The sequence below is a fragment of the Peromyscus leucopus genome, chromosome 7 (genome assembly GCF_004664715.2).
Source record: "Peromyscus leucopus breed LL Stock chromosome 7, UCI_PerLeu_2.1, whole genome shotgun sequence".
In the NCBI taxonomy this organism is placed as follows: domain Eukaryota; kingdom Metazoa; phylum Chordata; class Mammalia; order Rodentia; family Cricetidae; genus Peromyscus; species Peromyscus leucopus.
The window spans coordinates 18,011,774-18,035,650 of NC_051069.1; the positions used below are offsets into that span (position 1 = coordinate 18,011,774).

The following is a 23,877-nucleotide window of genomic DNA, read 5'->3' on the forward strand; positions in this document are numbered from 1 at the left end:
ACTCACAGAGATCCGCCTGGTTCTGCCTCCCTGAGTGCTGGGATTAAAGGCGTGCGCCACCACCGCCCGGCTAAGTTTTTTTTAATAGTTTATTTGATTAACAAATTGAAAATCAGCTGCCTAATCACATATGTAAAAAATCTTATGACAGTAAAATGGATGTTTCTTGACTAGAGGGTTTTATTTAAGAAAGTTTACATTTTGTGCCTTTTAAACCTTTTGTATTGTTATATATTACTTTTTAAAATGGGTTTGAGCTGGGTATAGTGGCCCATGCCTTTAATCCCAGCACTCAGGAGTCAGAGGCAGGGGGATCTCTGAGTTGGAGGCCAGCCTGGTCTACAGAGTGAGTTCCAGGATGGACAGGACTACATAGTGAAACCCTGCCTCCAAAAAGAAAAAAAAAAAGTGTTCACTATGACATTGTCATAGATATGTAATACATGTATACAATGTGCTTTGGTCATTGGTCACACCCTCCCAAGTACTCTCTCTTGTCTCCTTCCCCATTCCTCTGGTCCTTTTTCTAGAACACCCCCATATGATCTCTCCACTCCTCTACCGTCCCACCCCCATACTGTGAACTCTAGACAGCCAGGGCTGCAGACAACTACCAACAAGCAGACTCCCCACCCCTCCCCCAGCATCCTCTCAAGGACTGGGGTGTACTCTAGCTTTAACCAAGAGTCTGCTAATTCCCCTACATGTGAAAGGGCCTGCTACCGCCCTTAGCTTCCAAAGCTGCACAGGTCACAGGCTTCAGCCCTCTGCATCGCTTTCCTGGGTTTGGTTCAGGGAGATCATGGATTTCTTTTCAGTCTGATTATGTCTTTGGATTCACTTTGTGAGTCTGACCTATGATTGATTGCTGCAGTTTAAAGAGCAGAGGATTCACTTAGACCTAAATCCTCCAAACCATCCCTAAGGAGGAGGTTCATTTCATCAACATTGTTTGGCTTTTGTTTTTGTTTTAAAAACCCCGGGCCGACATGTCAAGTTATAGCAAGAAGACATTGGTGAATGCAACTGGACCTCTGTCTTCTTTAGGCAGTCCTTCCTCCCAGCTCACTCTGTCTCTGAAGCAGCTGGCTGCCTCTTGGGAGAAGGTGGCGGGGCTGGGAGAGCCAACGTTGGCTTTAGCAAGCCTCCCGGCCTGAGAGGTCCTCTGGACTGGAGCTGGAGGTCCTTTTGCATGTATTGGGGTGGGGGTGGGGGTGAGGGGTGGGGAGGTTCCCCCTGGCACTGACACCTGTTTTGCCTTGTCCTCTAACTCTAGATTCTGAAACTTAGCCGTGGGTCACCTAGGAGGGGGGAGATTGCTATTTGCTCCTTTCAGCCACTCAAGTTGCTTCTGGTAAGCTCAGGATAAGAAGGTGGGGGCGGGGGGGGGGAATGCAGCCAGCCCACTCTGACCCTCCCTCACCCTATAACCCCACCCTTCCCCAGTCTCCAAGACAATAAGGAGACAAGAGCTAGTCCACCCTCTCGAATGCCATGCGCTGCCCGCTCCTGAGTGTGGGAAAGTCTCCTTAGCCACAGGTCCCCATGGACACACCGGCCCCAGGTCTCCCCGTAACTCCAGTCCCCTGAGTGGGCGGGACCCACAGCTGCTTCCCAGGCGGGGCGCACGGGCTCCGCTGGGTCCTAGTGCAGGCGTCAGACAGACTGCCAACCGGGACAGTCGCTCATTCGCAGCTCCGGGCCCGGGTGACCGGCAGCCACCTGACCGGCCATGAGGGGCACACCCCTGCTCCTCATCTCTCTGCTCGTCCTGCTTCGGAGGCACGGTGAGTTCTTTTCAGGGAAGGAGGGAGGGACAAGGGTCGCGGGGTGGGAGGAGTGGCCGGACTGTCTGGAGCGTGGGCGGGGCAAGCCCTGTGGGGTTGCAGACTGGCCTGGGTGGTGGCGGGGTGAGGTTTGGGGTCCCCTCCACCTTCCTCTGCGCTGCCGGGTCACTATCGGTGGTTGAGTGTCTTCAGCTGGGCAGCTAAGAGGTCCCCACCAGGCCCGCAGAGGATCTTTTCCTTTCTACTGAAGTGACGAACTTGTCAAGCTGTAAATGTGTGGGAACAAACCTGCTGTTTGGCGAGAGAGGTCACCCTAACACCACCACCCCGCGCATGGAAAGTATGTTTGCATTTCGGGGATGGGTTTTCCAGAAATTACATCTATGGCAGGCCCTGCCTCATCTGATCCCCTAACCCTACTTAGCTGAAAGATGGTTAGTGAACTGGGGCATTTCACAAACCTGCCACTGACATTGGGAAAGAGATCCACTCAGCCCTCATCCCCAGGATCAGTTCAGACATAGTGTGGGTTGTTTCTTCATACTTAGTTGTCCCAACTAAATTCCAAGGTCCTATGTAGCTTCTACATGCCCCCTCCCCTCTCACACACACATACCCCTGCATCTGGATCAGTTTGTCCTCTGAGCCCCAGTGGACCCTGAAGACCACAGAGGCCACCTCCAGAAGGTGCTAGAACTCGGAGTGGTGGGACTTTCAAGGTCGCCTCCTCTTAACAAAGATAACATTGGCACAATGTGCATTGTGGCTTTGGGTCCCTGCTGGGTGCCCTATTCCATTACCCCCTTCAACTTCCCTATCTGTTCTATGGCAACACTCTGCCTCACCTGTCATCTGGCAAACATTTGCCGTGTCCCTGAAGTGTGGTCCCACGAGGATGTCTGCATCTTCCTGTACAGACCCCTGGTCCCTGGGCTCAAGGGATCTGAATCTCTGGAAATGGGACTTGGGACTCTGCTTTTGTATAGCCAGGCGATTCCTACCTGTGATTGGAGATGCACTGGTAGTTTACAGCAAGTTTTTTTTCTAAGACAGCGTTTGGAGTTTCTTTCTTATGTATTTATTATGTGTACAGTGTTGTGCCTGCATGTATACCAGCACACCAGAAAAAAACACCAGATCTCATTATAAGTGGTTATGAGCCACCATGTGGTTGCTGGGAACTGAACTCCGAGCCTCTGAAAGGGCAGACAGTAATCTTAACCTCTGTGCCATCTCTCCAGCCCATGTGTTTGGAGTTTCTAAGATGCTCACAGATATCCTTTAATAAGCCCACACCCTCACCTGACAAGCCTATTGGATACACACTGGCCAGTGAGATTCTGTTAACCATGACATCCCCAGACAGTGAGATAGCTTTCCACTTCTTGATTGGATATGCGTTCTCAGACTGGACATGCCACAAATGTTCACAATTCACAAAATCAGATCCTTAACCCCTTTCTTCAAGGGAGCCCTCTTGCCGTGGGAAATCTACAAAGGCAAGACCCTGGGCAGAGGCCAATGGGGCCACTTTTTATCACCATCACTGTATCATGATGACCTCTAGTGGTGGCTTCTGTGCTTAACTGTATAAAAATTTGATCCAATGAAGGCCCTACAAGTTCCTCAGAAGCTGGGGGTGAACCAGCCTGTTCCTGTCTTTTGTCTGACAGGCTCTGGAAAGCATTTGGAATAGATGGCAAACCCCAAGCCTGTGCTGTTGGGGTACCCTCCCACTATGTAGGTGAAAGGGGGGTGCGTTCCAGCAGTAACAGCCCTGCTGGTAGTCATACCGCCCCTTAGCCCGTCCACAGACATGCTAACAAGCACACACACACCCCAATGATAGCCTTAGCAGGGCAGCCTCCCTCTGGGGCAAGTTAACGGGGGGTACTGAACAAGTACAGGGGTCAGGGAGGGCCTGTGTGTGAGAGAAGCCCCTGGACGTGGATGGCTCTGTCTAACTTGCTAGGAGTCCTCAATGGTCTAGGGCCGTGGTTCTCAACCTTCCTAACGCTGAGACCCTTCAATGCAGTTCCTCATGTTGTGGTGACCCCTACCATAAAATTATTTCATTTCTACTTCATGACCGTAATTTTGCTCCTGTTATGAATCATAATGTAAATATCTGGTGTGTCCTGCATATCATGACCCACAAGTTGAGAACTGGTGGTCTGGAGGAACTTCTAACTCTGGAGTCCATAGTTGGCCCACGAGATGGAAGAGTCCTTGAGTCAGCTGAACCCTGAAGAGGGCAAGTTGAAGGTGACAAAGCTCAGTACCCCAGGTGGGCTCAGAGCTCAAGCATAAGCCCCCTATCACCTGCTGAGCAGCCTGGAACCTTTGGTCCGGTTGCACCCGCCTCCTGGGGCAGCAGAGATGGATCCAACATCCCCTGGCATCGCAGGACTGGAGGCTGGAAACCGCAGAGCCTACCCCAGGGCTGCCAGAGAATGCCAGGTAGATCTGGTCAAGTCAGATTCCTCTCTATGAAATGAGAGGTCATCCCAAAGAAGCCAAAGATTGTGAAAGGGACCCAGGTATATCCTGTGGCTACAGATTGGCCCCAAGGGTATTTAAGTCAGTGGCCTGTGGAGAGGGAATTCAAGATGTTGTAGAGGAGCCAAGCTCAGACTCTAGTCCAGACATCCGCTGGACAGCCCTCCCACCCTACCCCCAGCTCAGCCTGGGGGAGGGGCAGCGGGTAGCAGGTGTGCCGGGAGCATCTTTCTCAAGGCACTAAATATTGCATCTGTTCTAGATGGGCAACGAATTGGAAAGTGCCTGGAGTAGGCAGGGCAGCGGCTGCTCACCATAACATGTGGCTAGCCCCGCACCCCCCCAGAAGTCCACCTCATATTTGTTAGATTGGAATGATTCATGTTCTAAGTACTCTGGCTCCATCCAAAGCGGGGGGGGGGGATTTTGGGAAGATGTGAAGGCGCTGCCCTCTCTCGTCTCTTTCTCTGCTCCTGGGCATCCTGTTCATGTGCCCTCGACCTTCCTTTGGATCTCCTTCTTTCCGTATCCCATCCCCCACCCTACCTGACACAGTCTCCTTAATGACACCACAGCACACAATCAAGTCCTTACTCGTCACCTTTACTTCCAGACACCAGAGGCAGATGAAACAAAAGACCCAGACCCCGCTTGGCAAGAGCTCTAGGATGCACAGGGAGGTCAGCTCTTGGGCTGTGAGTCCTCAGAGGGATGATGCTGTCTGGGGCTCCCTGCAAGAGGCTCGCTTGGAGCTGGTCCTGAATGTGGCTCAGAGCCAAGAACTCTATCTTACGGGAAAAGAGCTGCCAGCTGGACCACTTCATTTAGTGTCTCAGAGACCTTGTGTTCTGTAGGTCAAAGTCTGGGTCCAAGAAAGCCTCCCTGTTTCCTTTCTTATTTTCTTATTCGTGTGTGTGTGTGTGTGTGTGTGTGTGTGTGTGTGTGTGTGTGTGTGTGTGTGTGGTGTTGCAGACACACATCCGTGTCTCCTCAAGCACACTCCACCTTTATGTTTTTGAGACAGGGTCTCCCACTGAACCGTAAGCTCACTAGTTTGGGCTAGGCTGCCCAGCCAGTAAGATTCAGGGATCTGCCTATCTCTGCCTCACCCCAAGGCTATTTTGTGTGGGTTTGGGACTCCAACCTGGGTGCTCCCGCTTGCATGGCAGACATGTTACCAACAGAGCCATCTTTTCCAGCCTCCATTTGACTCTCCCCCCTCTGGGAAAACACTCCCACACTCCCAGGTCTGCAGACAAGCCATGTTTCAGGAAGTGTTTCTGGTGTGAGGTACCCACATGCCTCCCTTGGGCTGGGAACTGCCGGGGTTGTGGTTGTTCTCAGCACACAGCACTGGGCACAAGCTCCACTCAGACATTTGTCAGGGATGGGCACAACCCTCGGAAGACAGAGGATGCCCGAAGGTCTGGAAATGAGACAGCAAAGAGGCTAGCAGGGGGTGTGCCCAGAGAGCAGGGTCTGGGGTCAGCTGAGTTGGAAAAGTGAGAGAAAAATAGAAGGTGAAAAAAAGAAACCATTGCTAATGGCCAAAGGCCTCAAAGGTCAAGCCAAAGCATTCTTGGTTTAACTGCCTTCAGCTCAGAGAGGGTAGGGAAGAGCCCCCATCCAGCGTTCTGTAGGAAGACTACCTGTCTCTGTAGGGGTAGCTGGGGTAGGTGGGTGAGTGGGAAGAGCCCCCTCCCAGTGTTCTGTAGGAAGACTACCTGGCTATGTGGGGTAGCTGGGGCAGGTGGGTGTGGGAAGAACAAAGAGATGCCGGGACCGTCCCGGGCAGGAGAGGTAAAGGAAGACGGCCAAGGGGTGGAAATGGGAGGACAGACTAGGTGAGCTGGCAAGTAGAACAGATAGATCTCAGTGGCGGGGGGGGGGGGGGGGGGGGGCAGGAACAGATGCCCGAGCTTGGGACTGGATGTCTGGAGCATAGAACACCATTCCCTGCCAGGAAGGCACACCATTCCCCGAGCAGGAGGAGGCTGCCTGGCCCAGAGGAAAGACTGGCACAGGCAGGCCGCCTAGCACCTAGGCCCCCCACCACAGCCCCAGGGGTCCTGTGCTCTGCTTCTCACAAGCCCTTCTTCGCTGCCACAGCTGCAGTGGGGTTCCTCTGGACAAGGGCCCAGCAGGTCTGACTGTACGATTTCCCAGGGGACTGCCGCCTGGCCAATGCAGAGGAGAAACTGATGGATGACCTCCTGAACAAAACCCGCTACAACAACCTGATCCGCCCAGTCACCAGCTCCTCTCAGCTCATCTCCATCCGCCTGGAGCTATTACTGTCCCAGCTCATCAGCGTGGTAGGTGCCTGGGCAACTGTGGCTTGAGGCTTGGGAGAAGAGGCATGGCTTGTTTCCAGTCACCCTCGGGGCCTTGGGGAAAGCAGTGGATGGCTGTTCAGGGTGCAGGACTGGGAGTTAGGTGACTGAAATGTTACTTCTGACCTTTGCCAGATGGGTAATATTCCTGATTGCCAATTTGTTCCTCTACTATTTCTTAAAACATCCATTACAATATATGTTTGGTAGACACATGGTAAGTTTCCTTTGTGGGGTGTGGTGTGACATGGCATTCATCTAGGTAAGGATCGTGTCAAGGTCGTTGGCATACCTAGAACTTCAGACATTTATCATTTCTTTGTGTCGGGCATGGTCAAAATTCTCTCTATTGCTGTTTTGAAATATCCATTTAATTGTTACCAACCATTAGTACCAACTGTGTGTCTTGCCGCCCAGCCCCATCCCATGCCCACCTCTCCACTCCTCCTCCCTGGCACAGCCTTTTGTAAATGAACATTCGACACTACTTTTCAGACAATCTGACCTTTCCCCCATAGCTATGAGTTAAACAATTCACCTAAACTGGGAGGGTGCTGAGCATGCTTCCAGGGTAGGATTCTTTCATCTGAAAAAAAATAAATATTGCCTATCCACATGCTGTTCTTTCTGCCTGGGATGTCCTGCCCCTCTGTGCACCTCTGACTCATAGTTGAAGCCATCTGAAAACCCACACTCTCAATAGCAATGAAAATGTCTTGGCATTCAGTAATAGGGCATCCAATGGAGAGTGACTATAGTAGAAAGGGCATCTATCCTATCACATAACCGGGAGCAGGCCAATGCTGGCAATGTTGGCTAACTCAATAATCCAAGAATGCCAGGGCTCTGGGGTATTGCCAGTGACGTCAAGAACTGCAGAAAATCTTTTGGGTCTTTTTGCGACGACAACAACAATAACAACAAAACTCTCTCGGTCCTGCTCTCTTGATAGATACTTTTATCTCATTGGCCAGGGTTAGTAACTCACATCCAAGCCTAACCAGTTACTGGCCAGAGGAATAGAACTACTCTGGCTGGTTTAGACCTGTCAGCATGTGGTAAGGAGACTGGAGAAGGTCCATGGTGTTCAGTTGTCAAAGAGGAAAGGGTCAGGAAGAACCACTAGGCAGACATCCTAGTGGACCCCTCACGGACTCTACTCACTGCGTCTCCAACACTCGCGCTGGCTCCCAGCTTGCTAGGGACGGCCTCCCATAGCACTAAGTTTGTGGGGGAAATAGGAACAAAGCCAGGAGAGATGCTGGGTATGGAGGCTCAGGTGTGGGGCTGAGGCAGGTGGAGGAGGGTCTGGATCAGCACGGGAGGTGACAGCATTCCAGGTGTGGAAAACTGGAGTGAGGCAAGAGGGGGTGCTGAGGAAGGGGAAAGAGATCAGAATTTCCTCCCCTGCTCCCCACAGCTGTCTCAGAGTGGGGGTGTCTGAAGGAACCATGATCCCTTGTAAAACTCCCCATTGTCCACCCAAGGGTTAGAACCCTTGCCTCTGGAAGCAGCTCTGAGGAAGTGATCACATAGGCACTGTGCCCAGCCATCAGAAGTTAGCTGAAGCCGGGCGGTGGTGGCGCACGCCTTTAATTCCAGCACTCGGGAGGCAGAGCCAGGCGGATCTCTGTGAGTTCGAGGCCAGCCTGGGCTACCAAGTGAGCTCCAGGAAAGGCGCAAAACTACGCAGAGAAACCCTGTCTCGAAAAACCAAAAAAAAAAAAAAAAAAAAAAAAAAGTAGTTAGCTGAAGGAGATGGGCCTCCTCTGGGCGATGCCATCTTCTCCCCCCCTGCAGCTCATGAGCCCTACATGCTCAGATTCTCTCATCCATAGTGCTTAAGGAGGTTTTGCCCAAATTAGTAGCTGCCTCTATCCGTTGGGAGGAAGTCTAGCCCCAGAATGGGGAGGGGCATACGCCCTGCCCTTGCCCTGCCCTAGGAAACTGGAAGCAGAGAGGGCTCTGGCCAGGCCAGGCCGACTGCTGCCTGAGCATCCGTGACCTTCGAAGAAAGGCCTGTGCTTTATCAGGCAAGCCAGATGCCTGCTCCGGCAAGGGCGGACAGGCAGGCAGTTCCGGCCACACTGCCGGACTCAGGGTGCCCCTGCCAGATCTGAGCTGTGGGCCCTGTGGAGTGATAGAGGCGTCCAGAAGCAGGAGAGAACACAGCCTCCAGCCTCGCTTCTGCAAGCACCCATACGGGCTGTCATAGTCCCAAAAGGCGTGTCTCAAGGAAATACTTGGCTGTAGGAGGGAGGGTTCCTTTCTGGTTTTTTGGAAGGTATTTGGTTTTGAGGAGGGAGTTTGAGGATGGAATGTCTAGGGAACAGACAAGGAGTTTGTGCTGCAGGGACAAGCAGACTTTCTCCACTCTTCTCTTTGCGGATTGACAGCCAGGGTCCTCTACCAACATTCTCCCACTTTCGGCAGACACTAGTAGAGAAAGGTAAGGGGCAGAACAAAGGCACAGGAGAAACTTCTGGAAGATAGAAAAGTCCCATATCTTAAAATGAGGTCAGGGAGACAGCTCAGGGGACAGAACTCTTTGCTCTACAGTATAAGGACCAGAATTTGGATGCCCAGAACCCACTTAAAAGCTAGGCAGACATGGTATCTACCTGCAAGCCAAGGACGCAGGGGGCAGAGACAGGGGGCCCCCATGGCAAGCTGCCTAGGTAGAATAGCTAGAATCAGTGAGCTCCCAGTTCAGCAAGAGACTCTGCCTCAGTAAGTAGAGACAACTTCAGTTTAGCAGCCTGCATACACACCTGTCCATGTGTGCACCCACACTTGCACACATAAAAACAAAACAAAAATTGCATTTGTGAAAACTGGTCAGGCGGTACCCCTAATATCAGTGCACTCATCATAGAAACCATGCCTCCATATAAAACAGTGTCTTGTTCAGAGACAAGTCCTGTCTATGTGGCCCTGTCTGGACTTTAACTCAAGAGCCTCCTGCCTCAGCTCCTCAGATGCCAGGATTATTGATAGGCACTATCATGCCTCACTTAAAAATATTTTTAAAAGAAAAATCAAGGTTTTTAGCTTTCATTGATGGTAGAGATGCTGGAAGATTAGCTTTTCTGGAAAACAACTAAAGGGGTTGGACAAAGTGCTGGAGGGCTAGGAGGGATCTGTTTTAAGATAATTAGAGGCCTCGGCCAGGATTAAGTGGCCAGGCTCCAGGAGGCGACCCTGACAGTCTCTGGTACTTTTCCCCACCCTTGGTGACTGGCCAACAGTATCTGGCTGAGAAGCTAAGACCTGGAACAGAGAGTGGTAGCTGAGGACTGGGGAGCTGGGCTGGTGCAGGGGCCAACCCCAGACTGAAAGGACACACAATGGCAGTCTGGATCTGACCAAGGACATGGGACCCTGCTGGGGCTCCCCGAAGGGTCACCCAGTACTGAAAATGAACAACAATAGAAGATCAGCCCTCACAAAAAAAACAGTGTTTCTTCCGAACTTGCTCAGCCCAGACTAGGTTAAGATGGTCCCTTTGCCACCTACTGTAGAGCCTCTGGAGGTAGGTGGGAGTGGATGACACATGGTAGTCATGGGGGCTAGGAGATAGTTCAGTCAGTCACACAAGCACGAGGACCTCAGTCCAGATCCTCAGCGTCCCGCAAGTTGTCCTCTGACCTCCACGCTCATGTCATGGCATGCGATGTATGAGCATACATACAAATAAATCAATATAATAAAAGATTTGAAACATCTAAGTTTTATGCTAAGTGTATTTTGCCATAATTTAAAATAAAAAGACTTTTTCTTAAAATGAAAATAGCTGTCGTTAATGTGTTCGAGGGAGGATAATGGGAAATTTCTTCAGAGAGCTAGGAATTATTAAAAAGAACCAAAGGTGATTTCTAGAACTCAAAACATACAAGAACTTTAAAACTCACTGGGAAAAAAAACTTATCCAAACAAGACAACTAACATGCATCTTTCTTCCTGCTCCTCCCCTCGTAACAGCTGGAATATGGGTGTGATGGCTGGAGCCCCACTGGCCATCTTGAGCTTGTAGGTGAGGGCCACACTCTACTGTGACAGCCAAGAGAGCTGGAAGGAAGCGAGATGGTTTTGTAGAGCAAACATCCGCAGGTGTGACAAATGTCACATCAGGTGTCGACCTTTGTCCTCTGACATAATTACCTCGTTGAATTGTTTGAGGAAGTAAGAACCATGCTGGGGTCAGAACACTGGAAGTTAGTTAATGAAGAGGGAGCAGGAGAAAGTGTATAGACAGAGAGCACAGGACACATCCAAAGAACTGAGGAAGGCTGGGAGGGCTGAGGCCCAGAATAAAGGAGCCCAGGGCCTGAAATAAGACTGGAGGAGTTACCGATCCATCGCTGTAGAAGAAAAGTGACCTAAATAGACTAAATAGAGGTAAGAGTGAAGGGGAAACAGGAGCTTCAGCCAACTCATTCTTGCTGCAGAAGAAAGTGAATAGGGGTGTGTGTGTGTGTGTGCGCGTGCACACAGAATGGATTAGGACCAATTAGATTGTTCAGTGGTCCAGGTGAGGGATAGACAGTACTGGATTGGATTATGATAATAGGATTAATTTATTTATCCAAAAATATTCATTAGGTATCCCATATATCCCTGTTGCTCTAAGCTTTTTTTTTTTTTTTTCTCCTCAGGGTCCTTGGATCCTAGCGGGAGGTAGGCACAGTACCCAAAGTGACAGATGGTGTCCAGGTAGAGGGCCATGAAGGCAGTACAGGGTGTGGGTGGTGAGGGGAGGCAGGGCGCTAGTTTATGTAGGAAGGTTGGAGATTAGTCTGATAAGGTGGCATTTTTGAGACCTGAAAAGAGTTAAGTCAAAACTGCATGAGTCTCCAGGGAAGGGAGAAAGCGTATGTAAAGTCAGAGGTAAAGAAACAAGCATGGCGGCCGGGCGTTGGTGGCGCACGCCTTTAATCCCAGCACTCGGGAGGCAGAGCCAGGCGGATCTCTGTGAGTTCGAGGCCAGCCTGGGCTACCAAGTGAGCTCCAGGAAAGGCACAAAGCTGCACAGAGAAACCCTGTCTCGAAAAACCAAAAAAAAAAAAAAAAAAAAAAAAAAAAAAAGAAACAAGCATGGCCACCGTGGGGGCTGCAGATGCAGAGGCAGGTCTATCATTAAGGCCCTCTAGGCCCTGGGTAGGACTTGGCTTTTACTCTGAGTGAGCTTGGAAATAGTAGATTTCCCAAACACAGAACCATGGTCTGAGGAAAGGAGATTCAAAAGACTACCAGAGTGTCAGCTGGGACGCTACTGCAGTTGTCCAAGCCACAGGTAATAGTAGCAACAGAGATGGAAGTGGACGATTTTGAGGTGGGGGGGAAGGGGGGAGAGCGGGATAGGTCATGAGCTTTGTCTCTGGTGTGCTGGGTGTGAAATTTCTTTGAGTTATCTAATGCGGTTGGGATGTGAGATGGCCTCCACAGACAGGCTCATGTGTAAGAACACTTGGCCTCTAGCTAGTGACACTCATTTGAGAATGTGCTGAACGTTGAAAGAGTAAGGCCTGGCTGGCAGACACAGGTCACCGAGGGTGGACTTATAGATGTCAGCCTGGCTCCTGTGGTAGGTGTGAAAACCTCTTATCTGTTTATCACCACACCGTGACCAGCCACAAGTTTCCATACCAAAGTCAAAGGCCCAGCTGCTCTGCCTCCCTTGCCATGAAACTGTGAGCTGGAATCTGCTCTCCCTACTGGCCGCTTGTCCTGCGCTTGGGTGCAGTGGTGAACAAAATACCTAACACAGAGGATTGGAACTGAGAGGCGGGGTTGTTGCTGAGATAAACCTGACCGGGGTGTTCATAAGCCCTTGGAACTGAGGTACACAGGGTATCGGGGGTCAGGGGAGTGTTGATATAGCTACAGAATAAGAGAAGCCCTAGCATGCTGTAACCAGAACTTAGTGGATCATTTGGGTGAGCTGTGATAGACCAGAATGCAGAGAGAGAGAGAGAGAGAGAGAGAGAGAGAGAGAGAGAGAGAGAGAGAGGTGGGGAGAGAGAAGGAGGGAGCTGACAGGAAAAACCAGGCTTATGAGATTTCAGAAGGGAACAAAAACTCAATTAGAAGCTAGATTACAGGCCATTTGTGCTACATTCTGGCAAAAAAAAAAAAAAAAAAAAAAAAAAAAAAAAAAAAAGCCGGGCCCATTTTGCCCATGTCCTAACAATTTGAATTTAGCTCTATTGAAAAGTTATGGGCTAAGCTGCTTGGCAGAGGAACTATAAAGGCGGTATTGCTTTCATGTTGTGGCACGGTTATTGCTTACTGTGTTTAGTCGGCTTTATAATGACAATCCAAACCAGGAGGATCTGAAAACGTACCTTGGAAGGAACCGTGAATGTGACTGAAGTTGAAGGTGGATGAAGTGGGGACAGGCAAATTGGCTGTAACTGATAAAGCAGACTGGTGTCGTTAGAGAGAAACCAGGCACCGTGCACTGGAATAAAGCGAAAGATGCCTTGGAAGCAAGGCTCCACATGTTCATTTGAAAGGCAAGAGCATGAACTAAGAATGCCACAGCAGGGGTTTCCTGCTCAAAACCCACTATCCGGGAAGTGTCTTCTCAGAGTCACCCCCAAAAGGACACAGAGTCTAGAGCAGCTGTGTCCGAAGAGGACCTTCTTAAGCTGGCAGCAGAATTTAGCGCTGTCCACTTGGTCCTGGTTTGCCAGGTATGGAAGATGTGGGAGTAGCAGGGTTATGAATCCTTTTGCAAGGTTTCAGAAAGCTGTGGAGGCAGGCAATGCGTGGCGTGACTGGACTCTCTGCAAGGCGCCCCTGAGAAGCTGTTGCATGAAGCTGTGAATGGAAAGATTAAGTTGCAGTGGGGCCCCTGGGATTTAGGAGATGGAGAAAACAGGGAACATTCACCAAGGAAAACTGCAGGCAACTGAGTGCAGTCAGTCTGGGCAGCAGATCTGGAGAGATGGGGCTATCGCCCACCTTTGGAACCCAGATGATAACACCAAGAGCCCCTACATGCTGGACATGGAGCCTCACGATTTTGGGTTTTCCCTGTAAGGTTCAGTCTTGCTTTGGTCCAATCTTTGAAGATTTGTTTTTGTCTTGTGCATATGGGTAATTTGCCTGAATGTTTGTGCATGCACCAAATGCATGCAGTACACGTAGAGGCCAAAAGAGGGCGTGGAACCCCCTGGAAGTGGAGTTACAGGTGGTTGTGAGTTATCTTGTAGGTGCTGGAAACAGAACTCGGGTCCTCTGAAAGAGCAGCCACTCCTCTTAACCACTGACCCATCTCTCCAGCCCCTTTGGTCCCATCTGTCCTTACTATGTTTCTATCTTTTGCTTTTTGAATGGGAATGTTTATGCCATTCTATGTTGGAAGTAACTTATCTTTTGATTTTACAGGGACTCACAGTTAAGAGAGTGTCTGGGATTTTAGAAAAGATGTCAGGCTTTTACAGTGTTGGGACTGTAAGACTCTGCAGCCTTTTGAAGTATTAAATGCATCATTGCACTATACAATGGCCAGGAGCCTGCCTGAATATGGAATGTCCCACGTAGGCGCAGGTCTTTAAACACTCGGTCCCCGGGCGGCTAGACTGAGGTCATGAAACCTTTAAGGGATGAGGAAATAGGTTGTCATGAGCAAGCCTGTGGGTCAAAACCCCAGTTCTCGCTCATCAGTCCCTGCTTCCCACGGTATGACCAGGCACGAGCTCCACATGAAGGCCAGAGCCCTGACCGCCATGCCACCCTCCCCACGAAACTGTAAGCTAAGATCAGCTCCTCTCCCCCTAAGCTTCTCATCAGCATGGGATTGCGGTAACTAATGCACCACCTCAGAGACAGTTAAGGAGCAGCTGGTCCCACAGGCCAGGGCTCAGAGCCTTTCTGAGATAAAGTGTCGTCCATTGGTGGGGATCCCTCCTTCCAGATGAACTGATACTCTCATTTCCCTCCCCAGAATGAGCGAGAACAAATCATGACCACCAACATCTGGCTAAAACAGGTAAGTGCCTTGGAGGGTCCCCAGCCTAGGTGATGTTTCCTCTGGGGCTGCTCTTTGGTGACGGTGGACCTACAGGTGACATGGCCTCGTCTGTGTACTCAGGAGTGGACCGATTACCGCCTGGCCTGGAACAGCTCCTACTATGAAGGGGTGAACATTCTGAGGATCCCGGCAAAGCGCGTCTGGCTGCCTGACATCGTGTTGTATAACAAGTGAGTGGGAGGTGGTGGCTGGCATCAGTGAGGTCAGGCCAGAGCACCAAGCCAGCCTTCGGGGCCATCCGTACCTGAGTCCAACCCCCTCCCTCCCCTTCTACACTTCACGCGGACTTCTAGGCCCTGGAGCTAGGGAAGCAGAGATGGTGGAGATGGAGACTTCCGAGTGGGAGGGCGGGAAGGGAAGCCTGGAGAAGGGAAGGGCCTTGTCCTACTCAGCACAGCAGGGACTAGGCCAGCCTTCAGACCCTCAGGCCAGTGCCCTGGCCATTCCTGCCTGGCCATTCTGTCTTTTCGTGACTTGGTGGCTTTGTCAGTGTTGGGGGCTGCAACATTGACTTGCCATATGTCAATACCTCGGGTATATTAGTGTGATAGCAGCTATTTGAGAGGCTGAGGCAGGAGGATCAGGAACCCAGGAGTTTGAGATCAGCCTGGGCAAAGAGAGTGAACATGAGAGAGAAAGAATAGACAGCCAAGAATCGAACTAGACGAGGATCCATATCTCATCTCTGCCACTTGCTGGTCTACGGAGCTTGATAACATCTTCCAGCTTCCCCAAGCCTCACTTTCCAAGCTATAAAATGAGGAACACAATAAAAATGTTGCTTCCTGCCGGGCGGTGGTGGCGCACTCCTTTAATCCCAGCACTTGGGAGGCAGAGCCAGGCGGATCTCTGTGAGTTTGAGGCCAGCCTGGGCTACCGAGTGAGTCCCAGGAAAGGCGCAAAGCTACACAGAGAAACCCTGTCTCAAAAAACCAAAAAAAGAAAAAGAAAAAAAAAATGTTGCTTCCTTGGACTCTTGTAAGGCTTAACTGAGCTAATTCCATGAGAAGCTTCAGTGCATCATGGCAGGAAGTTGCTGAGAAACACAGGCCTGTTTCAGTGAGAAAGGTTGATGACTCCCAAGGACTCTGGGGGCGGGGAGGGCTCTGAGAACATGCCAGTCTTCCTCCGTGGATGTGTTATGTTCTCCTCTATGCCCCGCCCCACCCCAGTGCTGATGGGATCTACGAGGTGTCCTTCTACGCCAACGTCATTGTGCGTTCCAATGGCAGCATCGAGTGGCTGCCCCCTGCCATCTACAAGAGCGCCTGCAAGATTGAGGTGAAGCACTTCCCCTTCGACCAACAGAACTGCACTCTCAAATTTCGCTCCTGGACCTATGATCACACAGAGATCGACATGGTCCTTAAATCACCCACAGCCGTTATGGATGACTTTACCCCCAGTGGCGAGTGGGACATCGTGGCCCTCCCAGGACGGAGGACGGTGAACCCGCAGGACCCCAGCTATGTGGATGTGACCTATGACTTCATCATCAAGCGCAAGCCGCTCTTCTACACCATCAACCTCATCATCCCCTGTGTGCTCATCACCTCGCTGGCCATCCTGGTCTTCTACCTGCCCTCGGACTGTGGGGAGAAGATGACGCTCTGCATCTCTGTGCTGCTGGCGCTCACATTCTTCCTGCTGCTCATCTCCAAGATTGTGCCTCCCACCTCTCTTGACGTACCACTCATCGGCAAGTACCTCTTGTTTACCATGGTGCTGGTCACCTTTTCCATCGTCACCACGGTATGTGTTCTCAATGTTCACCACCGCTCACCCAGCACTCACACCATGGCAGCCTGGGTCAAGGAGTGCTTCCTGCACAAGCTGCCCATCTTCCTCTTCATGAAGCGCCCAGGTCTCGAAGTGAACCCAGCCAGGATCCCTTATCCCGGCCAGTTGCACCTGAGCACAACTGATGCAGCAACCACCTCTACCTTGGACCCCGCCAGCCCATCTAACGTCTATGGGCATTCTATGTACTTTGTGAACCCCGTCCTCACCGCTCCCAAGTCAGCGGTCGGCTCCCACACAGCAGGCAACCCCAGGGATGTCCGGCTGAGGTCTTCTGGGAGGTTACGGCAGGACCTACAGGAAGCTTTAGAGGGCGTCAGCTTCATCGCCCAGCATCTGAAAAGTGATGACCAAGATCAGAGTGTAAGTCACCAGCCCTTCCCCCACCACCTGAGTCAATGATCTTCCTGGGTGGGTCCTGGGTTCCCCCAAAGCAGAGTCTGAGATGGGGTTTGGATACAGGTAGCTCACTTGTGATGTCACCCTAGGAAGTGCAATGAGGATGTGTGTTGCTGGAGGGCTTCTCTCCAGGTTCCCCAAGCCCTGCAATCCTACAATCCACATATAAAATAATCACTCAGACGCTTATGTCACTTATAAACTGTATGGCCGTGGCAGGCTTCTTGCTAACTGTTCTTATATCTTAAATTAACCCATTTTTATAAATCTATACCTTGCCACGTGGCTGGTGGCTTACCGGTGTCTTTACATGCTGCTTGTCCTGGCGGTGGCTGCAGTGTCTCCCTCCTCAGCCTTCCACTTCCCAGAATTCTCCTCTTTCCTTGTTCCACCTACTTCCTGCCTGGCAACCTACTTCCTACCTGGTCACAGGCCATCAGTGTTTTATTTATATAGAGCGATATCCACAGCAGATGTAGAGAAAGCAAAACAGAGGAAAAGAGGGCCCTGCTGTAGGATACCAGCGAGCCTGCTGTTGTGGGTGCAGCATAGAGACCCCCAAGGACCCAGACAACTAGCCTCAGAAACATCTGGAGGGAGGGAGGCTGGAGTATTTATCCCCAGCTCCCATCCCCTTCAGTTGACAGTAGCCCTGGGATATGATCTTCCCTATACTTCCATTTATGCCCAGTTGCCAGAGCCAACACCCTCTGTGGTAGAGAAAACCTAGAAGCAGAGCAGAGGAGAGCTGCATGCCCTGAGAGGAAGGTTCTCGGTGGATCTGAAGGTGGTTCAGCCATCCACAGAGAGCACAGCTTGGGTTGGGTTGCATGGGGCGCCTGGTCCACCTTTTCAGACTTGCAAAGAAGCCCTGTGAGGATTTACACCCTTCAGGAGCCTAGAAACATCAGTTAAAGCAGTTTTGCTACCAGGCTGATACATTGTTATGTAGGGTGACCAGAATGGCAGATTTTCTAAAATGAGGTTAGGTTCTCCTTCACAGGACACCATGCGTTCTAGAGTCTGTGCATCTCAGAGGACTCCTCTGAACAAGTGGCCCTTGTGCTTTAGTGTCATTATGTTGCTGTGACAAACACTACCATCAGCAGCAACTTCAGAGAGAAAAGAAATCATTTGGCTTATTCTTGCAAGTCACAGGAACTCAAGGCAGGAACTTGAAGCCAGGCCTGCCTCCTATTCCAACAGAATTACCTCTGGCTCACCACAGCCAAGAAGAAGAGCAGAAACTCTTGGAGGAAGGCTGCTTGCGGGCTCACAGACCCATTGCTTAGCCAGCCAGCTTCCTTATCCATCCCAGGCCACCTGTCCAGGGAATGGTGCTGCCCACAGTGGGGTGGGCCCGCCTACATCCATTAACAATCAAGACAATCTCCGAGGGTATGCCCACAATCCAGTCTGATCAGGGCATTCCCTCAGTTGAGGCTCCCTTCTCAGGTGATTCTTGTCTGTGCCAAGTTGATAGTGAAAATTAAGTAGGGTAATGTGTGAGGGAGATTTTATAATGAATAGATACATGGGGACCTTCATGGTTAGAGCCTCCTGTGAGTTTCTCTACCTGAAAGAGCATGCATCACATGCATGAGAATTTCAAGGCAGATCCTCTCAGATTCCTTAAACAGCATTTTATGTTGCAACATTGTGTCCCCCCACTGGCCGCTGCACCAACAGAAGAGGACTTCTTCCGTCTTACCTTTCTGCAATTCCTTCCCACAACGAGATTCCCAGGAGAGAACTCTGGCATTCCATTAGTCAGCCCCAACTGTAGAGCACAAGCTGCAAAGTCTCAGAATCACACCGTGGGGATTTGCTAAGAAATCTTAGGAGAATTGCTAAGAAAGAGAATGCCGGGCCTGTGGGCCACCGGCCTCCTGCCCAGAGAGTAGCTCCCCGCCCTGTAGCGTTGGCCCACCTAAAGCTTGTTAAGACACCAGGGTTCCTCTCGGGCCTCCAACTCAGAATTTTAACCAGATCCTGAGGCCTCCTAGTCCCGCTGCGGTCAGAAGCACAGCTCTGCTGTATTTAATAATGCTAGTATTTCTTTCATTCCCCTCCCCCATTTCCTTGTAGCCTAGGCTGGGCTTGAACTCACTACACAGCTGAAGGTGACCTTGAACTTTAAAAAAATATTATCAACCAGCCTCATTGTGAACACTGTAGCACTCCGAGCTGGCCTGTACATCACATTCCTTCTTGTGTCTATCAAAATTCATACTGAATCATGATTCTGGGTTGCAGGTTTTCACCCATCTTTGTGGTCCTCTACCACTCCAGTCAAAAGCACACAGAGGGGTTGGGGATTTAGCTCAGTGGTAGAGCACTTGCCTAGCAAGTGCAAGGCCCTGGGTTCGGTCCTCAGCTCCGGAAATAAAACAAAAAGCACACAGAGTGCTAATGGATTCTTTCTTGTTTTAAGCAGTGTTTCATGTAGCCCAGGAGGGCCTCAAACTCACTATGTAGTTGAGGATGACCGTGAACTTACTTCTCTCCTCCTGCCTGGCCTCCCCAGTGCCGGGATTTCGGGCATGCACCCCCATCCAGATTTTATTCTGGTGCTGGGGACCAAACCCAGGACTTTGTGCAAGCGAAGCAAACACCTATCACCAAGCCACGTCCCCAGGACCGACCCTGGACTTGATCTTCCTGCCTCCACGGAGTCGGGATTTCTGGAGGAAGTGTTAGGAGCCACCTCTTAATCTCCTGTGGGTTCCTGTGCACATCCCGCTTGAGAAGCACTGGTCACCCTGCCCTCCTGCTTGAGCTAGCCCGATCCTGAGCTTTTCTCCTAAGGACCTCACCGCCCCCTTGGCACTTGTGGGCCTCATCAGTTAATAACCAGCCCCAAGAGGGAAGGAGCCAGGCGGAACTCAGTGGGATTACACCCACCTGTGTGCCGGTAATGCCAAGCATGTGTCAGGTGCTCTGGTACGAGTCGGCAGATAATCCTAACTCTCCCGGGAATCCTGGGAAGTGGCTTTTGCGAAAGCCCTTACTTTACAGTGGGAAACTGAGGCACAGAATAACCCTCTGACGTGTCTCGGGTCACACAGCTGGCTCATAGCAGCAATCCTTAAACTCTGGGCCCCCTCTGAGGGTCTTGCCCTGCCCTGAGCATATGATGAGCTTGTTACTAAGTGATTTTCTTCTATGTAGTTAGAGAAGTTTTCCCTCTCGCGGCAGGGCCTACTACTAAGCCATCCCAGGAGCTGTTTCTCACCCACAGCACTTTTGCCCTCCATAATGACTAACTGGTCACTCGAAGTAGCACAAAAAGACAGGAATGTGCTCGAAAATAAAGCTGTCAAAATGAATTCCTCCATCCCTACTATCGCTCTGTGCGGGGAGGACCACGTGCCTGCCCCGGAACAGGACCAATCCGTGTTTGAGGGAGTGGAGTTTGATCTGACATAGGATTATCCTGGAGTGTGACTGACACCGTGGATGGGGCCCTGGCAAATTGGGTCGCTGACATCAGCTTGCGCTTGCTGCCTGTATTTCTAACTGCAGAGCCTTCCCAGCCAGGGAGTGGAGGAGGGAGGCCGGGATGCTGGGCACATGACCAGACCACTCTCTGAGGGGTCTCTCAAGGCACCAAGGAGGCAGGCTCATCTATGGTGGTACCTCTGGAAGCCAGCCAGGTTTCTGCTGGTGTCACAGCCCATGGTTGGGTCTCAGAAGACAAAGTGTGTGCAGAGCAAGAAAACGGGAATACCAGAGAGCCAGATGACGAGGCCAGGGGAGGTGGAGCCTCTTCTATAAAGACAGCAGGCGCCATGAGTAGAGTGGAACTGATTAAACCATGGGGTTTCCAGATGTTCTGTAAGCTCTTGTCAAGCAGGCGGGCCCTACATCTTCTGCTCTCCAGAGCCAGCTAAGACAGAGGATTTAGGGTAAAAATGAGAAGGAACCAGTGAACCCTAAGCCACAACCGCCTTTGCCCATAACCAGATTTGGCTTTAAAATCACTATGTGCACTTTATTTGGGTCTCTATTTCTTCATCCATGGATGCTTCTGACTGTGGATAAAATAATGGGTAGAAAAGGTGTCTGCACTAACATGTGTACTCACTCCTGGTCATTAGTCCCCCAAATACAGGACAATGACTGCTTATATAGCATTTACATTATGTTAGGAATTCACATGGTCTATAGGGACTGTAAATTCAGGGGAGGATTTCATGATGTCTTCGGTTTCTATTGCTGTGATGAACTCCATGACCAAAAGCCACTTGGTAGAGAACATTTGGCTTACCTATCCTGAGTCATAGTTCACTGAGGGAAGCCACGGTTGGAGTTCGAGGCAAGAACTGAGGCAGAGCCGTAGAGAAAGGAACACTGTTCACTTGCTTGCTCCTCGTGACTAACTCAGTCTGCTTTCTTCTGTGGCCCAGGACCACCTGCCCAGGAGTGGCAGTGCCCACAGTGGGCCGGGCCCTCCCACATCCATCATTAACAAGAAAATGCCCTACAGACTAACAGGATAGAGGCATTTTTTTTTTAAATTGAGGTTCCCTCTTCCCAGAGGACTCTAGCTTGTATCAAGTTGACCAAAACCTAATGAGGATGCATGAGCTGTATGCAAATATTGCACCCTTTGAGGCTGTGAGGTCTTGAGCGGCATCAGGGTTTGGGTGTTCATAGGGGGCCCTAAGAAGACCGAGAAACAGCTGTACAGCCCAAGCTCCCCTGGTTCTGTTCCTTCCTCCTCCAACCCTGGTCAGGTCAGGTGGGGTTGAAGGACACCAGGAGAAGCACCAGAACTGCCCAGTGGAGGCCAGCCGGGGATTCAGAACCTGCCACACCAATGGATGGTTCTAAGCCCCCGTGTGGCCTGTGGGGTCCTGGTCAGCAGGGAAGGTGTGGTTCAGAGGATAGGAAGTACTCCGTGCTTGGCACCTGTAACCAGCCCCTGTCTGTCTGCAGGTCATCGAGGACTGGAAATTTGTAGCGATGGTCGTCGACCGCCTGTTCCTGTGGGTGTTTGTGTTTGTGTGCATCCTGGGCACCGTGGGGCTCTTCCTACCTCCCCTCTTCCAGACCCATGCACCTTCCAAGGGCACCTAGGCTCCCCAGCATGCCAGGGGCCCCTGGGTTATAGTGAGATGATAGGAGAAGCCAAGTGGGCAGTTCACTGCTTCCTCTGGGTCACAGCTAACGAGGCCCTAAGGAACGATGTGACCACCGGCAGGCAACCCCATCAAACCCGCCACGATGAGAAGGACAAAGGTGAGTGGCTTGCACTGTTCCCTCTGAATGCCTCAATGACGTCCCTGCAGGAGGGGTTCAGGCCGCCCAAGTCCAGCCTGGCCTCCTTCCTTCCCTGTGCCAGGCACTGGAGTCAGACAGCCATAGAAGCAGCACCTGCTGCTGTTCCATGTATCACGCCATCACACCCCAGGCCGCCATCACACCCCAGGCTGCCTTTCCATCCATCTCCCTCCACTCCCAGCTACCCACGAGATTCCCGGGTCTTCCATTTCCTCACACTTCCAGATTCTCCCAGGTCAGAATCTTTATATCTGCTGTAGCTCCTCCCGAATCCTCAGACTCTTACTTCCCAAGCTTTTCACATGGCTGCATGAGTCAGGACTCTACTGCCGTGATCCTCTGCTCCAATGTCGTCATTTCTTGTAGAAGCCTTCCCTGGTCATGCATTCCAAAGCACTGTCTCCCATAGCTGCATTAAACCTCCTTGAGTGTCCCCCGTTGGTATCTGCAGTTCTTAGTTGGTGGCACACCGGTCACCTGTACCTTGCCCCTGAGAGTGTATGCTCCACAAGGGCAAGGGACAGAGCTCTGTACACAGAAGGTGAAAAATAAATGTTTGCCGAATGAAGAATGGCTCCTGCTTTCCTTCAAACTCACAGGCTCCCTCTGAGTAGCTGCCGTTGGTCCCCACCTCTAGAAAGAGTGGCCAGCCTTCTTCTCCGGGACATCACAGCTCTGGCTGCTTTCTGCCTTTACATCACGGTCGGGGTTGGTTCAGTCCTGACTCTCTCTCACACACCCACACTGGTCCATTTCTCACACTACTTGCCCCATTGATGGCACTCAAGATATTTCTGGAGTTAAGGAGAATATTTTAAAATTTTTAAAAATATTATTTTATGTGCATGGATGTTTTGTCTTCACGTATTTGTGTGCACCATGTACATGCTTGGTACCCCTGGGGGCCAGAAAAGGGCACTGGAGTCTCTGGAACTGGACTTACAGGCATGAGCCGCCATGTCAGTGCTGGGAATCAGACCTGGATCCTCTGGAAGGGGAGCCAGTGTTCTTGACTGCTGAGTCTCCAGCCCCTGAAGGGGAATATTTTAAAGAGTGTTGTTTTTAGAATTATCATACAATAAAGTTGACTTCTTTGTGTGTGATCCTTTAAATTTTAAAGAGAGTCTACATTTGTATAACCATCACTGGGACAAATGAAATGTGTTTCATGAAAGCCCTGATGCTATTCTGTATGGTGCCATGCCCTGCACACTTGGCCTTGGCACCCCTGGCCACTCCTTACCTTTTCTCCATCACTCTAGTTCAGAATCTTCTACCCTGTGGCTTATATGGAATCCTACAGGGTGTAACCGTTAGAGACTGGCTTCTTCTTTTTTTTTTTTTTTTTTCTGTTGCATCTTTAGAAGTAACATCACTGGGCCAGTAGGATGGCTGGCTCAGTGAGTGAAGGTACTTACTTCTCAGGCGAGGCGACCTGAACTTCATCCCCAGAATCCGTATAAGGATGGAAGGAGGGAACTGAGTTGTCCTCAAAGTTGTCCTCTGGCTTCCATGTGTATGCACACCCACACAGAAAATAAAAATCTTTAAAAAACAAACACTTTTATTGAAGTATAATTTACACACCATAAAATTCACTCATTTTCAGTGGACAATTCTGTGAGTTTTGGTATGTTCATGGCCACTATCCAACCTAGTGCCTCTCCTTCACCCTAACAAGCTCCCTAATAACCACCAAGGGAGCCTCCAAAGTGCCAAGCCATCCCCGGTGGGT

General features: G+C 50.8%; 1 protein-coding gene across 1 annotated transcript; it reads left to right on the top strand.

Moving 5' to 3' along the window:
* The first annotated feature begins 1,655 nt into the window (after window positions 1-1,655).
* On the top strand, window positions 1,656-22,944 carry Chrnb4 (cholinergic receptor nicotinic beta 4 subunit). Its single transcript, XM_028865003.2, has 6 exons — window positions 1,656-1,787; window positions 6,453-6,601; window positions 14,571-14,615; window positions 14,718-14,827; window positions 15,830-16,820; window positions 21,798-22,944. Exons 1-6 carry the CDS (start codon window positions 1,733-1,735, stop codon window positions 21,936-21,938), a joined length of 1,491 nt encoding a protein of 496 aa, XP_028720836.1. The 5' UTR covers window positions 1,656-1,732; the 3' UTR covers window positions 21,939-22,944.
* The last annotated feature ends 933 nt before the right edge of the window (window positions 22,945-23,877 follow it).